The sequence below is a fragment of the Aulonocara stuartgranti genome (assembly GCF_965226115.1).
Source record: "Aulonocara stuartgranti genome assembly, chromosome: 3".
In the NCBI taxonomy this organism is placed as follows: Eukaryota; Metazoa; Chordata; class Actinopteri; order Cichliformes; family Cichlidae; genus Aulonocara; species Aulonocara stuartgranti.
In genome coordinates, this window is record NC_138941.1 from 52,838,089 (window position 1) to 52,862,042 (window position 23,954).

Sequence of the window (23,954 nt, forward strand, 5' to 3'; positions counted from 1 at the left end):
TGAAATACAGTCATGACAATAAAAGAATATAACTTTAAGGACTTAATAACATTACTTCAGTTATAGTGCACCAACATCTCTTATACATTAGCACTAAGGGAACACTTATTGACCTGGTGGTTTTTGTCCAACTACGATTACCACAAAGTAAAAGATCTCTCAGCAAAATGATGCAACATTTTAGGCACAATATTGCCCCGATCAAATCAGTGAGCTGGGATGTTTTATTCTCAACATGAACTACTGTTACAGCAAAAGACATGGACTACTGGTGTCCCACACAACAACTCAATGTCCACTATGTGAAGGAGCCAAACACATGCCTGCTCCTCTCATTAACTGAGATAAACTGCTGGCATATTTGTTTTACATCTATACTGTCCAGTCTCTCCTGGTGGACATGGCATACATCAGGATTGTTTAATCTCATTTGAGTCATTGTTGACCTTAGCCATCTTTTTAGTCTTGTGAGAGCACTGAAGCTTCTTTCAGCCTCAGTACATGCGTTTTATCCTCAGATTAAAATTATTGTGTGCTTGATGTGCCTCACCTTTGGGCCTGGCTCTTCCCCTCTGACTGCACTAGGACATATTGCTACCTGATAAAATAACACATGGATTCGTGCCATATAAAAAGTGAGACATGTCAATTCAGATTCTCTGTCAAATATACACTAATGAAACAATTTACATCAGCAGCCTAACAATTGTCATGATAATAAATACTAGTTAATCTATAGCACCAAATCATCAGTCAGTCACCTGTGACCTCGCCTCTTCACCTCTGTCCGAGCTACAACATGGCAGAGCTGCCTCTGTCACCTGATGAATAACAGTGAGCCATTCCACATACATGCAGTCACACATGTGCTTCAAATACAGTCATGAACCACCAAGTCATCATCCAACTTCACCTGTGATTCTTGTATCACCATTACTCCACCACTACACCATTATTAAAACAATTTGTGCAAAGTGCACTCCAAGGTGGAATATTTGCAAAATCATGACTACCTCATGATATTTTGTCTCAAAAATTAACCCTATGAATATGTCAGGATATGTTTACATGTTTGTTTTGCATCTATGAACAGAATCAACTTTCTGGAGATTTACTTTCCTGGGTGACTGAGAATGCATCAAGACGTAAACAGCTCCCTGAAAGGCACAGCCAATCACATTGACCATAGTGAATGAGGCAATTCTGAAAATAAAGTCAGTGAATTCCACGTTGATCCCAACTGTAACTTCTGGTATAGAAACAGCATGAAGATTTAAGTGTAAGCATAAGACTTATATTATAAAAACAATACTAATAAAAACAGTAAAGGAGCGAGCTCTTGGTGCAAGTGAGTGAGGTGGCTCTGAAAAGAGCCGTTGTTTGTAGGAGAGCGTGTAGCTTAAGCTCTCTCTCTGCGGATGCGGATGTGCAGAACTTGTCTGTGTCACCATTTCAGAGAATATGATCAAGAGATGACAATAGCCAAATTGTCCAGCAGGTGCCACTGTGGAGATGGTTTCAGATTGTTTTGAATCACAAACACTTCAAATCTTTCATGAAGCCTTGCTTTGCTCATCATGGTGACACCTTCACTGGAGATCTGTATCTCATCATTGCCATAGTTATGTCACAGTGTAGCTGGAAGCTGAGCCAAAATCCAGATTAAAGGGCAAACTTCATAAATCGCAAAACTGACCTTTATCTTCTGAAGCAGAAAATCCACATTTATTCCCAACTAAGGGTTTAAATGCACAAAGGGCCAAAATAAGACAGAAATAAAACAGGAAACAAACACTGAGACAGAGACTAAGATGCACAAACTTGACAGGGACAAAAAAGAAAACAAACATGAAGCTGAAACCAGCTAAACACATGTGACACAGGGTTCATAAGAACAACAGGCAAATTTTTACTCAAACACAAAGTCCCCAGAGAGATGCATGCTTCACTAGCACAAACCTATCATCCAGGGGAAGGACAAAGAGCCCAAAACAGTAAGTAGTTTATCTGTAATTCTGTTTTTATAAATTCCTTCACCTTCTTTTACTTTGTGTTTGTAAGTGTGGCTTTAAAAGGACAATACGAGATCTAGTAAGGCTATAATTAGGTAACATGTTCTTATTCTTATGAGGTAGGCCTGATACAGTTTGTTTGCACCATCTACTTTCAAAAAGTTTAAAAAGAAGAAAGATCAGAAACTAACAGAGATCAGTGGAATTATTTCCTCTCCTCAATCTAATCCACTGACCTTAAGTGTTACTCTAATTTAAAAGCTTTGTGAGCTCCTGATGTCATTTCAGTGTTAGAATTCATAGACACTGTTGCGTCTGACACTTTACTATCAGGTCGAAGAAACCTTTTGTATTTCCCATCAGTTTCAGTGCAGTGTTTTCACACGTAAAGAACAACATGGGGAAATTCTGTAATTCTTCACCAACGTGTCTGATCAGATTAGTGGAATAAAGAAATATTTATGGCTTTTTAACTTATTGCATTTATTTTCTGTTAGAAAAAATTAAAACATTTAATTGTAAACTGATTTGGTTACTACAAATTTGTGTATGAACATATAAACTCTGTCGTTTCTTGCATGGTGAACTTCACAGTCACCATCATTATGTGATGTGTTGGTTTAGTGTGTGACCAGCTCAGTTAGAAGAGACTCCCCAATCAGGGCAGCAAACAATACAAACAAACAACAAATCTGCAGAAGCAAAGTTAGTCACCAGAACTATTCTGTTAGCAGACATTTATCACAGATGGCTGGTCTTTGACTCTGACCACACTGCAAGGTGTCACCCCTTATTCAACAGAGCATGTCTGTATCAGAGTGTGCAGATCCTCTCTGGAAACCCTAACTGTAAAGCAGGTCTCAGTTTATTTTTCATAGTAAAAGGAAACCTCAACATCTGTCAGCCTACGAGACCCTCCACAGATTTTTCAGGACTCAGTGAACAAACACCAGAGATTTTTTTTTCTATTTGTGGACTAGGTAGAGGCACAGGACTCTCTCAGCCAACATGGGACCCCAAAACTACAAGCTCGACATCAATATTGTATCTAGATCAGCTCTCTCAAGTTACTGAAGTAATTATGTGCTTAAGAATGCATTCTTCGGGTGGCCAGAGAGAAAGGCCAGATTCTATGGCGTGGGGCGAAGATAATGTTTTTTTTCGGATTACTCCCGACTAACCATGGACCGGCGTGTGTCCTTTAAACAAATCAAGTTGGAGTTGAGGGAAAGAGGAGTGGAATACTCCCTGCTCTACCCTGCCACTCTAGAAATAAAACATAATGGAGCAAGGCACAGATTTTCTTCACCTGAGGAGGCTTCAAAATTCATTAAGAACCCCCCCCCACGCACACACACGCACAAACACATCCTCCAACCGTTTATGCATGGACGATGAATACAGAGTTTATCATGCAACATCAAAGGGATGTGCCTTTTTTCACGTCACGCTGTGCGCCACGTTATTGTTTACATGAGATGAATTGCAGAATGGCAGATAGAGACAAAATACTGTTACTGTTAATCTGACTATCTGCAGTTTTTACATGCTTACATATACACACGCAGTTACTGTCCCTCCATTTAGAAAGGCAGAGGCATCACAGTGTGATTATTTTACATGTAGTTGTTTTTCCCCTGTGTAATAATATTCAACATTGCTATCAATACATTTTTCAAAAAATGCCTCTCTGTGCAAAATGGATTCAAAAACATAAACAGCTGTGGGATACTGTTAGTCCGTGATTTGAACCAGGGAACAAATTGTGGCAGGATCAGCCTGATGTTATTTTTATCCCACTGTAACTTTACTGTATAAAGAGCTAACATCTCCAAAATGTCAGGAGTAGTTAGTCATTACAACAAGTGTTTGTGAACTAAAAATCAAGAATGTGGGATACTTTAACTGAACAAACACACACATCCACACATGTGCAATAACACTAAGTGCAATAATCTTTTCTGGCATCGTTGTATTTTTACTCAGTTGTATATAGCATTCGTATTCTATTTTTATCTTATTGTATATATTTATTTTATTTTATTCTACTGTATATAGTATATTATTTTATTCTATTCTGTACAGCTGTGTACTGTATTTATTCTTATTGTATTCTAATTTTTGCGTCATAACTTTTGCACTGTCCACTTCCTGCTGTGACAAAACAAATTTCCCACGTGTGGGACTAATAAAGGTTATCTTATCTTACTGTTTGTCCGTGATTTGAAGAGCCCAGCGCGTGCTCCGGACGAAGGGAAAAGCAATTACGCAGGGGAGACCTACCTTGGCATTTGTGCAGGTAAAGCCAAAGGGAAGATATGCTTCACCATATTTTCTAGTCTTTGGCTTAGAATGAAGTTGGTTTGGAAACATATTCAGCTATGCTTCCTCTCCTGCTTTGCGTTTCTGTGTGCTCCCCGTGCTAGCAGTGTCCAAGTATTTTTTTGGGTTTTTTTCCCTTTCATTGGTCCCCCTTTAGAAGCTGGCTTTCTGTAACTTGAAGAACAGAGGAGTAAGGACAGAGTGGTGGTGTGGGGATTGGTGTGCGAAGAAAGAATAGGAAACCTCCCTTTGTCTTTGTTTTTTTTGTTGTTGTTTGTTTGTTTGTTTGTTTGTTTGTTTTTGAATTACTTATTTATGTATTTATTTTTCAGTTCTGCTATCAAAGTTTAAAATGAAATAAAAATTGTTGATGACAAAAAAAATTAATTTTTTTCATATCTTTTCTTTTACTTTAAATATATAAACTTATACATATATAAAATATATAAACTTAAGCTGTGGCTGTGGCTCATGTTTCTGGAGTTTTCAATTCAGAATCTTCACTCTCAGGCTGTAGTGCAGTGAGTGACACCTACTGACAGGTACTAAGTGTGGTTGCTGTCAGCTTTGGTAACGTACTATACCTTTGTGCAGAAAAGAGTCACACTGACACATTCAGACAGTTTAAGAAGCGCTTGGAGAAAAATGATTTAAACAAAAATACCTAACTGTGTGCAGTTTTTTAAAGGATAAATAGTCTACATACATGTCTGAAAGTGATTATTATGAAAGTACTCATTTTATCTGTAGCCACAGTCATGCTTCTAATTATCAGGTGCCCTCTGTATTGCTGTTACACTGCTTAGGTCAAATTGAAACATTTTCAGATAATATAGACTAATATCAGTGAAAGTGATAAACTTTTCTGTACTTAATCATCAGTCAGTGAAGGACTGAAAGCCAGAGAAAAAGACTTTTATAGTTTCATTTTCTTTATGAGTTGAAACATGGCGCCACCTTGTGGATAAAAATCATTTCTGAAGCTCTGAAGACTTTAAAATGTGAAATATTTTCAGAACAAATTAAAGTGCAGGTTTTTCCTCTGGTTGTTTCTACTGCAGTGGTTGTAGGTCTTGTAGTTTTGATCAGTCAGTGTTATTATCTGACTGACATTTTCCTTCTTCTGGCTGTACTGACTGACCTTTGACCTCATGTGTTGATGACTCTTCGCCTCTGTCTCCTCTCACAGGGAGAAGATGATCTGCAGGATCCTGCTGCTCATCATCCTCACCTCATGTGTCTCTGGTTAGTTTACAGCTTCACTTTATGAACTCCAAATAAAGCTCAACAACAGATTTGTTCCAGGCAGGCAGAGGAGAACCACAACATCACACTGGAGTGGACGTTCACCACCAAACCAGACAGATCTCCAAAACTCTCAACATCCGCTGTGAACTCTTCATCAGTGATAAATCCAGGCTCAGGACTGATGACTCGGGTCTTTACCTGTGTGAGGTGAACACTGATTATGGCTTCAGTGTTGGAAGATGTCAACTCAATGTCACTGGTAAGATGATTATAATTGCTATTTTTATCTTTATTTAAATAAACAAGAAGTGAATGACAGGTGTTAAGAACTGTATTATCTTGTACATGGCAATAAACATCATGAGTTAAAGTCCACATGGTCCTGGGACTGACAGCAGCAGCTCTGTTTGTCTGCTGTCATTATTTTTGTTTTACAAAGGAAAAACATCTCTTACTGTTACGTCTGTTTTATTGCCAGAAAATAAATTATATATCAGGTAATGAAGCCACATATGGGGGAAGTTATATACATATGTGGATAGATACAGTGTTGACAATGACTGTTGACAGTGTTATAACTACTTGCACTTTCAATTCAGTTTCCACCCGCATGTAAGCTACAAGATCTACAAAACACTGCTTTTGCTTATTATTACTTTCTTTTGGTCATGTGAAGGGAACCTGCAAAGTAAGAATTTCATTGCTCTGTGTAACCATTTGTGTTTTGCGGTGTACATGACAATAAACTTCTTGAATCTTGAACACTTTATTAATCCGAGGTGGGAAATAGTTCTGTTTTAGATGATCGGTTGAATTATGAAAGCTAAAAAATGTAAACATTGGAAATATAAACAAAGTAAGTAAAAATAAGTCAAATAAAGTGAAATCATAAATTAAATATTTCAAAGTTAAAATAACACCATGGGGAGCTTAAGACTCATCATGAAGATCGATCACTCCACAGAGCTGGGAAACAAGCTCTGAGGACTGGGGTTCACGCCATCAGGAAGTTTTCTTCTGATTGGTCAGCAATCAAGGTGAGTGTGTGACAGTTCATGTAATCAAAGTTGGGGTAACAGTCAGGTCTCTCTCCTGACACATAAGATTGATGCGGATGAAAGCTTTACCCTTGAAATACACAAAATCTTTACAAAGGATGTAAACATATTACAGTGATTATCACACCAAACATTAAATTAAACAAACCCCAAAATCACAGTTTTGTTTTCCAATCCAATGAAAGAAATAAACGATGGTAATTATGAGAAAACAAACAAGTGTACAGTGTAAATTGCTCGTTTTGGAAAAATTGTGTAACAGAGGGCTGAATATGGATGTTTACTTATTGTCTCCAGTGTGTTTACTGGTTCTATGACCTGCAACTTTGGCACTCTCCCCAACTTCACACCACATGATTTATATCATTATGTTATCAACAAGGCCTCAAGTTATCCTGGATAGGATCTGAAGGCCTACAAAAGCTTGGATGCTTCTCAGTATTTTGTGCCATGATGAGAAACAGTGTTAGTGTTAGTGTTAGACCGTGGGTGCAGCGTGTTTCTGAAACACGCTGCACCCACGGTCTCTGTCACTGCTCAGGTATTTATGTGATGAGAGAAGAAACTGGCAGAATGAAAGTTGGAACGAGTCTTCTGCTCCTCGCTTTTTCCCCTTATAGACTGTAGACTTGTAGTCAAGACCGCCTAAACCAAGACCAAGACAAAGTCGAGATGACACCGAGACAAAAAAGTCTTTAAACTGCAGCCAGATGCTGCTTTGTTTACGGGTTTCAGGCATATTTATGTGTTCTTGCTTTCACACAGCCCTCCTCACTGCTGTCTACTGTTTCACTCACTTACTGAGAGGACAGACGCACGCTCCACTTGACTGTTGCGTCTCTCACCCTCTCTGTTTTTCACACAATGATATTATCCTATATCCTCGCATGTGATTGGCCACAATATGGAGGGATTGGAGCACAGCTGAGCCAAGAGCTGAGCAGTGAAAGGAAATTAATCTCATTTGAGTCATTGTTGACCTTAGCCATCTTTTTAGTCTTGTGAGAGCACTGAAGCTTCTTTCAGCCTCAGTACATGCGTTTTATCCTCAGATTAAAATTATTGTGTGCTTGATGTGCCTCACCTTTGGCCCTGGCTCTTCCGCTCTGACTGCACTAGGACATATTGCTACCTGATAAAATAACACATGGATTCGTGCCATATAAAAAGTGAGACATGTCAATTCAGATTCTTTGTCAAATATACACTAATGAAACAATTTACATCAGCAGCCTAACAATTGTCATGATAATAAATACTAGTTAATCTATCGCACCAAATCATCATCACCTCTGTCACCTGATGAATAACAGTGAGCCATTCCACATACATGCAGTCACACATGTGCTTCAAATACAGTCATGAACCACCAAGTCATCATCCAATTTCACCTGTGATTCTTGTATCACCATTACTCCACCACTACACCATTATTAAAACAATTTGTGCAAAGTGCACTCCAAGGTGGAATATTTGCAAAATCATGACTACCTCATGATATTTTGTCTCAAAAATTAACCCTATGAATATGTCAGTACCATTAGGATGAAATTATTGTGTCACCAACATTTTAACGTTAGACACATACTTTTAACAGCCTCTGTAAACCAATATCCTGGCCTGCTCGAGGCTGCCGTTTTCTCTGACAGTTTCAATCAAAATTGGAAATGCTACTGTGGGAGACAGAGAACTAATAGTGCTGCCTGTTGTGCAGTTAGTTTCCAAAACACGTTATTCATGGTTACATACAGTTTCAGACTGATGTGGGCCAAAGCCTAGCATAGTCTGTAACGTTATTATGAAGGACACATTTTATGAGTGAACTTGAGTTTAAGTGACTAACAGGTTTCTTTGAAAAATACTTTATTAAATATAAATTTCGTAACTGAAGTCAGTGAATTCCATGTTGATGCCAACTGTAATTTCAGGAATAGAAACAGCATGAAGATTGAAGTGTGAGCATAAGATTCAATTTTAAAAACAATACTAACAATAAGAATAAAGGACCGAGCTCTTGGTGTGAGTGAGGTGGCTCTTGGTGGATCCTTCTCAAGTTATTGATCCCCCTGTGAATGACCAGGTGAGAGAGCCCCCTCCCTCTCGTCCCCCTCCCCTTCCTCCTACGGCTGCCCCACTGTCACCCCCAGTTTCGCTTGGATTGGATAATCCACAAGTGGATGATCAGGATAACCAGTCTAGTCCTGTTCAAAACGAGTCACCTTCTCCACTGTCTCAGTCAAGTAAAAAAAGTGACGAGAGTGATGAAGAGCTAGATGGTAACCTAATCATAGAGACATCGGATGGTGAGAATAAAAGCAATAGCGACGACGAAGAAATCGACAGCGAGTGATGACGACGGAGATAGCGAGGACCATGGATCCTTTCCTCTCTCAGAGGCGGCATCTCTGGCTCTTGCTTCGCTACCCGGGGAAACGAGAGTTAAACGTAAGACCTTCTTTAGTGGAAGTCACCCGGCCCTCAATGAGCTCGTCAATGAGGATATGAGAGGAAGCAGAAAAAGGAGCGTTTCTGCTTCTAGCGCTGGAAGAGATAAGCCGAAGGATAATAGACCAAGTCCTCCGTGAGTAATACTTCTGAGATGGTCTCTCCTTTAATGGACCTATGAGTAACATCAAAATAATGACATTTAATGTCAGAGGTCTCCAATCAGATAAGAGCAGGAAAAGGAAGGTTGATTTCTTAAAAAGACTTGATTATGATATTTTGTGCCTTCAAGAGATGAGATTAAAAACACACGTAGATGTATGTGAATTAAATAAAATGTGGAACACTGCCCATTCAATAATATCGATAGGGGAAGACAGCTCCGACGGAGTGGGTATTTTCTTTAAAAAAGATACGGTGAATATAATCAAAAGAAGAGACATAATACCGGGACGAGTCCTCCTTGTTGATTGCTGTTATTACGGGCAAAGGTTGCGTATTATTAATGTTTATAATGCACCCGAACGAACGAAAAAGATACAATTATTGAAAAAATTGAAGTATTTATTAGAGATTGGTTTTAATATAATTCCGTGTGGACAGTGCTTTAAGTGGCCCAAAAGAGGTGCCGGTACTCTATTCTTTTTCCGCCTCCCCTGAGGTAACAACAACTATATTGAATGGGTTTTATATACAACAGTCAACAGACAACCTTATACAAAATAATAAATCATTTTATTAGTTTGTGGATTTGCTTGAGCTAGAAAGAGCTACTGAACATAAATAAAATGTGCAAAAAGGTATTGAAAATTTTTTTTAACAAAATGTACACAAAATAAATTATAAACTAATTTGTATTTTGCTCTCTCTCTTGAGTCCCTGCTGGTATCAGCAGCAGCACTTGTAAAGTGTACCTGCAGAGCTTGGTAGTTCTCCCATACTGCTTTCACTGTTCTCTCACTTGAAGCAACCCAACGCACTGATAAAACACAGCCTATCACAAGGAGACGTTGTCCAACATTGTGAGCACTCTCGGTTAACTCCCTTTGGTTTTTTGGTGATGCGAGAGGGAGTAAAGCTGATCTAAGAATATTTTAAAGTGGTTGATTCCTCCTACCTCCTTCAAAACATCACAAACTGCCAGTTCCAGTCTGTGATTGGAACAATGCCAGACAAACAGGTAAGGGAATTTGGAACAAAGCTGCGCAGCAACTCCTGCTTTCCTCCCAAGCATCACTGAGGCTCCATCACAAGCAAATGCCAACAAATGTTCCTGTAGGTAGTGAGGGTCAAAGCCATTATTATGAAGACATCCTAACAGTGCTTCAGTGATGTCCTTTGCTGTGGTCCCCTGCAGCTCAATCAGTTCAAAAAATATTGTGTCTGGATTTTCAGTGGAAATAGCTGACCGCAGGCACACGACAAGCACAGACTTTCCACTTATTGTAGTGGATTCATCAGTGAGCACACACAATTTTCTTTCATTCATCACTATGTCATTGACTACCTTCTTTTTCATTTCAGCTGCAATGTGATCCAGTATATTTGCACATGAGTTATTAGAGTGCAGAACTCTGCCCATCTTGACACCATTTAAGACTTGCAACTGGACATCTATTGGCATGTCTGTAAAGGGACGCCCATGCTTGCCAATCTTATAAGCTGTTCTAAACACATTGCAAGTTGAAGCGTAGTCAGCCTTTCTCATATCTTCATTGTGTTTTTGCATTGTATTTTGTGTTGCCTTCTCTTTTATTTCAACTGCTTTCTTGTGATAAGTTGAGTCTCTGTGCTCTTTTATTTTCTTTCGTAGTGAGTTTTGTTGTGCAGCCTTGTCCCTTCCAAAAGACGAGATTAAGCACCCACTCCACTCCTGCGACACTCTCTGCCCTTGCTGCATGTCCACGCGAGCACAAACTTGACTACACACACTACAACCCAACTTTTGATTTCTGCTGATCAGCCACTTGTAATTTGTGGAGAAATACCGGACTTGTGCTTGGGACCAACATTCTGGCCACTCATGCTCGCTAACGCGGCTGTTGTCATCGGTAGAAATGGTGTCATTCTCGTCCTCGTCGTCGCAAAAAGTGCCGTCGTCCGCGGCTGCGGCACTAGTGCAGCTTTCATTAGCTTGCGTCTGACCTGCAGCGATATCATTCTGGCTTGGTGGGGTGTCAGCCAGCGAGTCCTCTGATTCTGACCTTGTTCTTTTACTACTCAGAGTCTGAAGCCAGGAGAGCATATTAAGTGTTCATTGTTTTTGTATTTTAACCGAGCAGCTGTTTGCGCGTTTTACACAACCTCTCCGGACCACGTTGAGTTGTTGACATGACAACGGCAAAAGCGACGCATGCGCTTTTCACTTGTAAAACACATTGGTGTATGGGTAATGTAGTCTCTGCTCTCGGTGGGACGAATTAGGAAGCGTGCTTGTGAAGGGCGCTCTGAAAAGCGGCAGCGCAGCCAAACGATTATAACAGATGTGCAAATGAGAGTACCGGTACGCTAAAAGCACGTTCTGGGCGCATGGAGAGGTGGCGGTACTCTCAAGAGCTATATTTAGAAGTGGCGGTACTGAGTACCGGCGCGTACCGGCCCACTTAAAGCACTGCGTGTGGAGATTTTAACATCGTTACTGAAGCAACTGATAGAATATCCAAGGTTGAATTTAGAGAATTGCGAGAAGGCAAATTGTTGGTTAAAGTTTATAAGGAAAGCGGCACTTCGTAATTTATACAGGCACTTGCATCCACATACCGTCCATTACACTAGATTCGATTCGTTTACTAAAACAAGGATTGATAGATTCTACATATCACATAATGTTCAAGGTCTGAAATATGACACTCTCTTAACAGACTTTTCTGATCATATGGTGGTTATGGCAACAGTTTCGTGTCGCCCCCATGAATTTTTGAACTACTGGACATTGAATACATCCTTATTAGCAGACGAGTTGCTTGTGTCCGAAGTTAAATCTGAAATTAAGAAAATATTACATCATAAGATTTTTACTACTTCTTTCTCAGAACTTTGGGAGCTCCTTAAACGACGTATGCGTCAACTTTTTAAATTGAAAGAGAGAGAAATAAATCATGCAAAGAATGTAAAATATAATGAAGATGTGAGCAGATATATATATTTAAGAAATAAGAAGGAGAGGGAAGAGGAGGAGGAAAATCAAATGATGTCTCTTAAAGAGGACATTGATCGAGTCAATAGAGAAGTTTTATTTAATATGTTGCGACGTACTGACTTTCATGGAAACAGCGATTATATGATTCTTAATAATCAAAAGAAAAGTCGAAATGATTTTATTGTCTCAATTAAAGATAAACATGGAAAGTCAGTTTTTAAAGAAGAGGGGAAAAGACAAGTGATTAGAGATTATTGTTCGGAGATGTTTTCATCCATAGTTACAAACAGCGACGCTATTAACAATTTTTTGAGTGAGGTTGAACCATTAGATCCTGTCATTTATGAAACTTTGATTGGAAAAATTAAAAGAGAGGAAGTGGAGTCAGTAATTAACCAACTTAGTACCGATAAAACACCTGGTCTGGATGGACTCCCCTCTGAATTTTACAAACTTGTGAGTAAAGAACTGTCTGAATTATTAACTCAGTATTTCAATGAAGGAATAGAAAGAGAAACAATGGGTAAATCGTTTTATGAGGGAGTTATGTGTTTATTATATAAGAAAGGTGATAGAGAAGATATTAACAATTATAGGCAACTGACAATAATGAATGTAGATTATAAGATTTTTGCTAAAATAATTATGTCTAGACTAGAGGATGTATTAGATATTATCATTGAAAAGGAACAAACATGCGCAATTAAGGGACGACTGATGTGGGATAACTTAAGTATGTTAAGAGAAATTATTTATAATGGAAAAAACTCAGAACTCTGCATTTTAGGATTAGATCAAAGGAGAGCTTTTGATTCTGTTTCTCACTGCTATTTATGGAAAGTAATGAAAGCTTATAATTTCCCGGACCAATTTATTTCCATTATTCAATTGATGTATAAAAAGTCCCTAGTGCAAGTTAAGGTAAATGGAAAGCTTTCATCCCCTTTTAGTGCTGAGTGCGGGGTTAAACAAGGATGTCCTTGGAGTGCTGCGTTATATGTCCTTGCAATTAACCCCTTATTGAAAAGGATCAATGACGATAAACGAATCAAGGGATACGTCCTTGACAAATCCCATAAAATCGCAGCTTTGGCGTATGCAGATGATGTGTCGGTGATAATTAGAAATCAAAACGAACTGTCTTCAGTTATGGAGATACTACACCACTACGAACAGGCATCAGGTGCTAAGCTTAACCAAGAAAAAACTGAAGGGGTGTGGCTTGGACTTCAGACCAGACAACCTAAAATGATGATCTCTCTTTGTAGGGAGATTAAAATTTTGGGTATATGGATTGATAATACTGACTCTAGTTTTTTAAATTGGAATAAGAAAGAAAATGAAATAAAAATGGAAATTATGAAATGGGAGAACAAAGATACAAATTATAAAACACGTATTAATATTGTAAAAACACACATAATTTCAAAACTCCTGTTCCTTGCCGCAATTTTTCCTCCCCCGAGAACAACTGTAATGAAAATAACTAAGATGTGCATTAAATTTATCTGGGGATCCAATCGAGAAGTGACTAAGAGAAAATTTATGTACAAGAGTAGGAAGCACGGGGGTTTGGGAGCCCCAGACTTAGAGATTGTTTTGCGAATTCCTTTTATAAAAATTACTCAAAGTGCAATTTCTCGGGGTGCCCCGTGGGTTCGAGGGAAGGAGGAATTGTGGCAAAAGAAAAGAGGCAGGGCCAGAGCGGGCGTTCCATACCACAGACTTATGTTTGGTGACTTATCTAGTCAATGGGAACATTATGGTTTAAATATTCTCCAAGAGAACACGAAAAATATTTATAAAAAAATTAATGAATCCAAAAATGAAAGTGTAATCCAATATAAGTATGCAAATCAAGATGAAAATCCTTTAATAGTTAAAAATATACAAGACCAACTATTATCCGAAAGCATGAGAGACGTGGTATGGCTCATCTCGCTCGGGCGCCTCCCTGTGAGGGCGGTGGTGAAGTGGAGTTGTTTTGTTACCACCATGAAATGTCCTATGACAGGCTGTGATGAAGATGAGACCCTAGAACATCTTCTATTGGATTGTTATAGGACAACTGAGATCAGGCATAAGATGACAGAGATTGGCTATGATGTGGATGTTAATATTAAAGCAGTTAAATATGGTTTGTTTAAAGAAAAAATGTGTGACGACAAAAGGAGACTCTTTTGGTTAGTAATGTGTGTAATAAACACACATATTTGGAAAACCCGTGCCAAAGGAGTGTTTGAACAAAAGATGATAAGTAGTGATGTGGTGAGTAAACATATCATTACAGACCTGCGGAGAAGACGAACAATGGACCTGAAACTTGGGAAAGTTTTCCCCTGGAACGTATTGAAATTGTAAGTTTTGAAAAGTGTTTCGTGGACTCAGATGCTCGATTTTCCTCCTTGTTTGACCTTCTTTTTTCGTTTCCTTTGGTGAGTGGTGTGTGATCATGGCTTTTGTATATGTAATTGTATGTGTGTGTGCATTTTATATGTACCTTTGTATACTTTAAATAAAGTTTTGAAAAAAAAAGAAAAGAGCCGTTGTTGGTAGGAGAGCGTGCAGCTTAAGCTCTCTCTCCGCGGATGCGGCGAGCCAGCTGGATGTCTCTGGAAGCGCAGGTCGGTCTTGAAGTCCTGAGCGATCTCGCGCACCAGGCGCTGGAAGGGCAGCTTGCGGATCAGCAGCTCGGTGGATTTCTGGTAACGGAGGGGAAGATAAGAGCAGAAAATGTAGCGAACAGAGGAGACTCGCTGCTCTTATAGTGTGTGACTGGCTGTGACGCGGTGCCGCTCCGGCTCGTGATTGGTGACTGGCTCCACGTGGAGCATCGCCCCGCCTCAGTGTGTGCTGCTCATTGGAGAAAAGTGCATTGATGTTGCGCGCTGCCGTAAGCCTCTCTACGATTGGTGCGTGACGAAGCTCCGCGCGCTCTGCGGAAATATAAGCGAGGCTTTGAGCTGATCGGGCCACATTTTCTCTTAGGTTCTTTTCTTCGTAGCATCGAGACTATCAAAACGAGTGGCCGCGGCAAGACTGGACATTCGCAAGTTTTTTCGTTTATTCGCGAGGGTATGACGTAGAAGCACACGCGGAAACTGTTTACCCTAGCAGCGAGCGCTGGTCTGAGCGGCTTTTCGAGGAAAAACGTTTTTTTTAAATCATTTTATAAAGTGTTTCGTGTTAAAGGTAACTAGTCATAATGGGAAAAGCAGATTTTCTTTCACCCAAAGCGATAAGCAACCGAATAAAAGCCAAAGGTCTACACAAGTTGAGATGGTATTGCCAGATGTGTCAGAAACAATGCAGGGACGAGAACGGATTTAAGTGTCACTGCGTGTCCGAGTCCCACCAGAGGCAGCTACTGCTGGCCTCTGAGAACCCCACCAAGTTCATGGACTACTTCTCAGATGAATTCAAAAGTGACTTCCTGGAGCTGCTCAGGAGACGATTTGGGACCAAGCGAGTACACAACAACATCGTCTACAATGAGTACATCAGTCACCGGGAGCACATCCATATGAACTCAACGCGGTGGGAGACTCTGACCGACTTCACCAAGTGGCTGGGCAGAGAGGGTTTTTGCAAAGTTGATGAAACCCCCAAAGGCTGGTACATCCAGTACATCGACCGCGACCCAGAGACCATCCGACGCCAAGAGGAGCAGGCGAGAAAGAAGAAACAGGAGCTTGACGACGAGGAGAGGAGTGCCAGAATGATCGAGGAGCAGGTCCGCAAAGGCCGTGAAGGCAAGGGCACTGATGAAACTCCAGTCTACACAGAGCTCAAACGGGAGAGTGAGGAAGAAAAAGTTGCTTTCAACTTGGGTGCCTGTTCTTCTGTCACTGGCCCCTCCAAATCAAGTTCGGTTCTGGGTGCTAGTGCGCTTAAAGCAGCATCATCTTCGTCTTCGACCTCAGTAAAAAGGAAAGACTCCAGCTCAGACTCCAGAGGAGGGGAAAAGAAGAAGAAATCAGCTTTGGAGGAGATCATAGAGATGGAGAAGAAAAAACAACAACAACAGCAGCCGGTGAGAACTGATGACTGGCTGCAGCCCAATATTATAGTAAAAGTAATCACCAAAAGACTGGGGGAGAAATACCACAAAAAGAAGGCTGTCATCATGGAGGTACGAGACAAATACACCGCAGTGGTAAAAATGATCGACTCTGGAGACAAACTGAAACTGGACCAGAATCACTTAGAGACAGTTATACCTGCCCCAGGTAAACGAGTTTTGATCCTGAATGGTCCTTACAGAGATATGGAGGCTCTGCTAGAGGGCATTGATGAAAAACATTTCAGCGCTGCACTCACTCTTGACTCTGGACCTCAGAAAGGAAAGAGAGTGGACATTGCCTACGAGGATTTCTCAAAACTGGCCTGAATAAGCATACTTCCTGTTTAAACCTCAGGTAGCTTTTTAGCTGAAGGACTCTACTGTGTCAGAGTTTATTCTCCGGGAATCTCTTGTGTAATAGGTGAAACCCAGTGTTGGGACTAACGCGTTATTAAGTAACGCGTTACAGTAACTACGTTATTATTGTGGTAACGAGCACGGTAACTAGTTATTATGCCAAAATCAGGAACGCGTTACTCGTTACTGGGATTTAGATAGGGTCGTTACTCGTTACTTCGTGTGGTGGCTATCACGGAGCTTCCACAGATTCAGTAACGTTAGCAAGTGGTGGAGGCCAGCAGGTGGATGAAGGAAAAGGGACCCGAGGCGGCCGCCGGTCCAAGTGTGAACTGAACTTCAGGTAAGAAGTTATGACCTGCAGTCTCTCTGGGTCAGATATGAACCAAGTTTAGGTGGAGTTTATTTTCGTTATTCTGACCTTTTCCGTACTGCGTGCTAGCTAGCATGACGGAGTTTCTATACAGCTGGGTGGTGCTATGAAGTTAATGATGTTAAACTTTATTTTGTTCATAAGTTATTAGAGTTGCCAACCGTCCCGTCTGGTATTCAGAGAAGTATTAGCGTTTCTTATTGAGGTGAAAAGGAACAGTTTGTCCCGTAATTCAGCTGCAATGAAAAAGGCACAAAGCTGGAGTTATTCTGTGTCTTTGCTGCACAGCTGCCTCTCCTCTCATTCTCTCCCCCTCCCTCTCCCGTTTCTACTTCAATCATAAAACTGATCAATGATCAGCTGATCGTCTCTCTTGTTTGTTTATCGCCCACTTTGCGCCAGAAAGAGGAAACCAGTGGATGTCGCGCTAAACAACAGCAGCACGTTCAAGCTTGATCAGCTGTTGTTAGAATTTATTTAATATTAATTTCTAGTATCAGCTGATGTTTGCTGGAGCCACAGCTGTAAAGCTGCTGGTTATGATGTCGGTTTGGTTATCTGGTGAGAGGGAAACATGAAGATGAAAGCAGGAGATGTCCTTACTGGATCATCAGAGCTGTGATGGAGAAACAGGTTTACCTTTTAGGTGACATGGATGAGTTGAAGTTATGAGCTGTTTCTGAGAGACAAATAACACCAGGATCCTTTTTTAGGTAGCTGACAGCTGGTAACTGTGCAGGGGCGGGTCTAGCAAAGTGTTGCCAGGGGGGCATGTAGGGCATTAACAGGGAAAGGGGGGCACAAAGAAATACTTTTCTTTCTTATTCTCATTTAAAATGTCGAGCTTTTAAAAAATAATTATCTGAATCTTACAACAAACGATTGATAGATTGATGCATATATACCATCAGAACAGTGCACATCACTGTCACAACAGTGTTTATTTTCATTCAAAGGCTTTATGATTTTTCCTATAATGGTGGGCCGGTCTCTAGTCAAAATGCCCGGGCCAGTTTTCTGTCCCAGTCCAGCCCTGTATGCAGCTCATCTGCAGTCTGCTGTTACCTACATCTTCCTATTCAGAAGGCAGAATTTCCGAGTTCTGAGTACAATCGAAAGCACCACGACTGCAGTTTTTGTGTTGGATGTAAAAGGCGCACATGACGCTGTGACGTAGGCTAGAATCATGGCAGCAGTCAATGACGGTCCAGGCGTGGGATTTCTCTCGTGGAAATATGCACATTATCTTTTTCCTTTCTATTGGTCGGTGGCACAGTGCACTGTGGCAAGTAAGCAAGCTAGAAGACTGCAAAGTTATGGGAGCAACACATTAACAAGAGAATTCTGAGTAAAACCAAAGTTACTTTCCCTAGTAACTAGTTACTTTGAAAGTAACGAGTAACTTGAAGTAACTGAGTTACTTTTGAGAGAAGTAACTAGTAATGTAACTAAGTTACTATTTTAAAGTAACTTACCCAACACTGGTGAAACCACACTCAGAAAAATTATGGTTCTTAAGTGGTTCTTCAGATGTCTTCATGGTTCTTTAAAGAACCATCATACGTCAAAGAACCTTTTTATTTTGTGGATGGTTCTTCAGCTATTACAAATGGTTCTTTAAAGAACAAAAGGTTCTTTATCCTTAGCAATCTAAGTTTGATGGTGTAAATGGCATAAATATTTATTCACTATAATGAGGCTGTGAATTATACTGTGTGTTTTCTTTGTGTGCATGTGTGTGCGAAGGGGAAGGGCAGGATACCTGGCAATTACCCTTTAAGAGAAGATGGTAGGAAACTGAATATTCAAATAAAAGTTAGAAATATTTGCAAACAATAGACACAATACACACATTCAAATACTGTACTTTAGTTTTAAATTTTAATAAAGCATTACTATTTTCTACTCCAAGGCATTACTTTTGAGATTATTATATATTTTTGAAAATATAGCATAATGATAATACTAGTTATTGTAAACTTTACAAACCACCCAGCAGTATGTAAAGTCAAATTATAAAATACAAGTAAATAACAATTGCAGGACAGAATGTCAGTGTAATGAACACAGACTTCGTTTTGACAAAGCACACTGCTTAGGTAAATGATCTGAGTAGTTGTTCATCACTGATCAATTTGTTAATATGTGTTTCGAGCCAAATAAATGACAGGGAGAGAGAGAGTGACGTCAGAACAGGTCATACTGTAACCTCCCGGGAGCGGACGGAGGGGGTCAGTCGTTGGGATGCGCATGCGCAGACAGAGTGTGCGAGCGGCGGGCCTTGACCTTCGGGGAAAAAAAACTCACGGACTGTGACAGCGAAACAGATAACAGTCTTCAGTACCTGCTGGACTTTGAAGCTGTGGATTCTGGGATTGTTAGAAAAGGTAAAACATTTTCATTAAAACCTTATTACTGTTTTGTTTTTGTTACTCGTCATTGTAGCTTGCTGTTGATGTTGTGCTAACAGTAGCGATTAGCTAGATACGTTAGCCGTTGAGGTCAACGCAATTTAGTATCCAACGGTTTTCCTAACAAAACCACTGTTATAATTAAGTGAAGCTGCTCCCAGCTAATTTGAACCTTTGGCTTCTAAAATATGTGGTTCAATTGCGTGCTGCGTACATAACCTAATGTCAGCTAGACCGAAATTAAAATGTAATATATTGTTAAAGTCACTAAAATGGCGCCTGAAGCCTGTTGTGACGTGAGCTCTGTGTCTGCTCTAGAAACTCTGAAATTCTGTAGATCTGAGCCGTACATTAAATACTCACATGAACCTGTACCTTGAATTCTGTATGAGCTTTATAAAATACAGCTATGCATAAGTGTTTTGAATGAATAATTAGATTAGATGACTCTTTATTGTCTAATCGAATTATATAGAAATGAATAGAAATGTGACATGAGAAGGTGTGTCTTTGACTGTTCCTGCATAACTTAGTTTCGGACTAGTTGACAAGTTATGCTCCGGTCATTTGATGTTTCCAAGGTAGATGTTCTTTTGTAATATAGTTAATTTTTTTGTATATTTCATTTATCCACCATCATACATCATACATACAAGCTAAGAAGAGGTCGTTATACTAACAAGAGGTATCAACGCTGGGCCAAAGTTCAGCACATGGTTAAAGTTTGTAATCCAGCCAGGGTGTAAATATCACTCAGCAGCCAGAGCTGAAGCAGGTAGCATCAACACATAAATCTACTCTACCCGGCTTAAATCACAAGAGCACCTCTGACCAAAAAGCTGTAGATTTTTCTTGTTTGCACAAATTAATCCAGATTCACATTAATTGTGTTCACAGCTCCAACAAAATGAGGAAGAGGAGGGGGAGAAACACAATTAGGTTGAATTACAATTGGATGGAAGGCGAGGACAAGGAGAAGGAAGCTTAGGATGAGGAGGAAGAGAAGCAGCAGGAGCATCTTTAGGGATCCCTATGATGTCATTGAGGTTTGTTTCATTAATATGGTCCTCTCACAAAGAACGATGACTTGTTTTAGTTCACGTACTTCCTGTATTAAATAGTGATGTGCAAAATGTTGTGAAAAACCATGGAGCAGGTACGTATAGTGCATCTGCAGGTAAATGAACATCAGATCTCTAAGACAGACTGAAATCTGTATATTTATCACCCTTATGATAAAACCCATGTCAGCCATTGGTTTATGGACTTTGTATTTTGAAGCCTCAACATTTGCATTATTGCTGTTGCTATGTTGGGACCATATTAGGATGAGGGATCAGAATCTGGAGTCATGCACACTATTGTTTCATTTAGTGTGTATCCATAAGATTCGTACAGCAGATCCAAGTTGTGCCTTGAAAACAGGAAAGTCGTCTGCATAGAGGAGAACTGTAATAGCAGGCTTGTACAAAGTGAGGCTTTGTGCTCTCGTTTTACTTCTGTCACCCTGTTTTGATGCAGAATTCACTTGAAATCAGGCAAGAACTGGACTTATTTTTTTATGTGTTCTTGTGAATTGATTGTGTATCGCATATGTTTGATTTGACTTTCTGCAAGACAACAGTTGTCCGCTGGCTAAAAAAGTTTTCCAAATACCTCCACGTGATCAAGCCTGGATTTAGAAAAGAATAGCAAAAAAATCTGCACCTCCTGCTTCAGATGCAATTTGTGTTTCTGTGTTCAGAGGCAGCGGCGAGAGGGGAGACCTCGGCTCATCCAGCTGGAGAGCCTGACCAGGAGGAGTCGAACATTAACTGAGCTCTTCCAGGGCACCCTGCAGACTCGGCTGTTGGCATCGGCGAGGGATGACGTGAACGCCAAACTGGAGTCCATCACAGGTCAACTGCAGGTATGCGAGTCAGACCTTCTGAGGAGGGTTTCACTTTTCTCTTCTTTATAATTGACTCTTTTCTCTCTCTTTCAGCTCCTTGTCTCAGAGTGGGAGGGATTTGAAGCACAAAGGGAGGAACTTGTCATTTGGTTGGCTGATATGGATGTCTGCCTGAGTGAGGTTGACCAGCTGACAGGAAACACCAGTGAAAAACTGAAACAACTGCAGGTGTGGGCTTGTTTTGATATGACATATACAGGGAGTGCAGAATTATTAGGCAAGTTGTATTTTTGAGGAATATTATTATTGAACAACAACCATGTTCTCAATGAACCCAAAAAACTCATTAATATCAAAGCTGAATGTTTTTGGAAGTAGTTTTTAGTTTGTTTTTAGTTTTAGCTATTTTAGGGGGATATCTGTGTGTGCAGGTGACTATTACTGTGCATAATTATTAGGCAACTTAACAAAAAACAAATATATACCCATTTCAATTATTTATTTTCACCAGTGACACCAATATAACATCTCCACATTCACAAATATACATTTCTGACATTCAAAAACAAAACAAAAACAAATCAGCGACCAATATAGCCACCTTTCTTTGCAAGGACACTCAAAAGCCTGCCATCCATGGATTCTGTCAGTGTTTTGATCCGTTCACCATCAACATTGCGTGCAGCAGCAACCACAGCCTCCCAGACACTGTTCAGAGAGGTGTACTGTTTTCCCTCCTTGTAAATCTCACATTTGATGATGGACCACAGGTTCTCAATGGGGTTCAGATCAGGTGAACAAGGTGGCCATGTCATTAGTTTTTCTTCTTTTATACCCTTTCTTGCCAGCCACGCTGTGGAGTACTTGGACGTGTGTGATGGAGCATTGTCCTGCATGAAGATCATGTTTTTCTTGAAGGATGCAGACTTCTTCCTGTACCACTGCTTGAAGAAGGTGTCTTCCAGAAACTGGCAGTAGGACTGGGAGTTGAGCTTGACTCCATCCTCAACCCGAAAAGGCCCCACAAGCTCATCTTTGATGATACCAGCCCAAACCAGTACTCCACCTCCACCTTGCTGGCGTCTGAGTCAGACTGGAGCTCTCTGCCCTTTACCAATCCAGCCACGGGCCCATCCATCTGGCCCATCAAGACTCACTCTCATTTCATCAGTCCATAAAACCTTAGAAAAACCAGTCTTGAGATATTTCTTGGCCCAGTCTTGACGTTTCAGCTTGTGTGTCTTGTTCAGTGGTGGTCGTCTTTCAGCCTTTCTTACCTTGGCCATGTCTCTGAGTATTGCACACCTTGTGCTTTTGGGCACTCCAGTGATGTTGCAGCTCTGAAATATGGCCAAACTGGTGGCAAGTGGCATCTTGGCAGCTGCACGCTTGACTTTTCTCAGTTCATGGGCAGTTATTTTGCGCCTTGGTTTTTCCACACGCTTCTTGCGACCCTGTTGACTATTTTGAATAAAACGCTTGATTGTTCGATAATCACGCTTCAGAAGCTTTGCAATTTTGAGACTGCTGCATCCCTCTGCAAGATATCTCACTATTTTTGACTTTTCTGAGCCCGTCAAGTCCTTCTTTTGACCCATTTTGCCAAAGGAAAGGACGTTGCCTAATAATTATGCACACCAGATATAGAGTGTTGATGTCATTAGACCACACCCCTTCTCATTACAGAGATGCACATCACCTAATATGCTTAATTGGTAGTAGGCTCTCGAGCCTATACAGCTTGGAGTAAGACAACATGCATGAAGAGGATGATGTGGACAAAATACTCATTTGCCTAATAATTCTGCACTCCCTGTATTTGATATGAAACATACGTCAGAGACATTATCCTAAACTGGACTAACAAAGGACCATGAGTACAACATGAAAAGTACATTACATAGCGTAATGCTAAAGTTCATTGATCATTTTAATCATAAACTTGTTGTTGAAATATTTTTACTGAACATGCAAACATCTGCTGATGAAAATGTGTTGATTTATTGGTCTGTTATGAAGCTATTGCTATTTCTAATGTGTTTTATCACTTTCTGATGTTTTATTAATTAAACAATACATGTATTGTTGTGTTATCTGTAGCTATAGTATTTATATATATATTTATTTATAGTATAGCAAATATATTTAATTATTACTGTTTAAAACACTAATATGTGACATGTATTAGTAGTGATGTTGTGCTGAGGGTTAAAATGCCTTTTTGTCTTTTGGTAACTACAAAATGACAATAAACCATTAATATATGTCTATGCTGTGCTCGTATTTATTTTTACCCTACTCAAATTCAATTTATGATGCATTTTATTTTGAAAGATTTAAAATGTTTTTTTAAAGAACCACTCAAAAAAGGTTCTTTAAAATGGTTCTTTTAAAGAACCATTTGAAGGACCTTTTTAAAAATGGTTCTTTGAAAAACCATTAAAGGTGCCCCAAAGAACCATTTCTTGATGGTTCTTTGGGGCACCTTTAAAGGTTCTTCAATGAACCACTGAAAGAAATGGTTCTTCAAAGAACCATTGTTTGAAAGGTTCTTTGTGGCACCAAAAAAGGTTCTTCTATGGCATCAGTCTAAAGAACCACTTTTGGTTCCAGTTGGCACCTTTATTTTTCTGAG

The 23,954-nt window shown here is 40.0% G+C and overlaps 2 protein-coding genes and 1 long non-coding RNA gene across 3 annotated transcripts; all 3 read left to right on the forward strand.

The window, feature by feature from the left end:
* The first annotated feature begins 1,938 nt into the window (after positions 1-1,938).
* On the forward strand, positions 1,939-6,128 carry LOC309702776. The gene is made up of 3 exons (XR_014275728.1): positions 1,939-1,994; positions 4,242-4,311; positions 5,524-6,128. It is a non-coding gene; the product is annotated as an uncharacterized lncRNA (long non-coding RNA).
* A 9,116-nt stretch (positions 6,129-15,244) lies between these two features.
* On the forward strand, positions 15,245-16,698 carry LOC309702699 (DNA/RNA-binding protein KIN17-like). Its single transcript, XM_082527313.1, has one exon. It carries the CDS (start codon positions 15,430-15,432, stop codon positions 16,612-16,614), a length of 1,185 nt encoding a protein of 394 aa, XP_082383439.1. The 5' UTR covers positions 15,245-15,429; the 3' UTR covers positions 16,615-16,698.
* Positions 16,699-19,128: 2,430 nt separating this feature from the next.
* LOC309702746 (uncharacterized protein) lies at positions 19,129-23,589 on the forward strand. The gene is made up of 4 exons (XM_082527382.1): positions 19,129-19,404; positions 20,326-20,474; positions 21,173-21,337; positions 21,413-23,589. The coding sequence occupies exons 2-4, from the start codon at positions 20,418-20,420 to the stop codon at positions 21,611-21,613; spliced, it is 423 nt and encodes a 140-aa protein (XP_082383508.1). The 5' UTR covers positions 19,129-19,404; positions 20,326-20,417; the 3' UTR covers positions 21,614-23,589.
* The last annotated feature ends 365 nt before the right edge of the window (positions 23,590-23,954 follow it).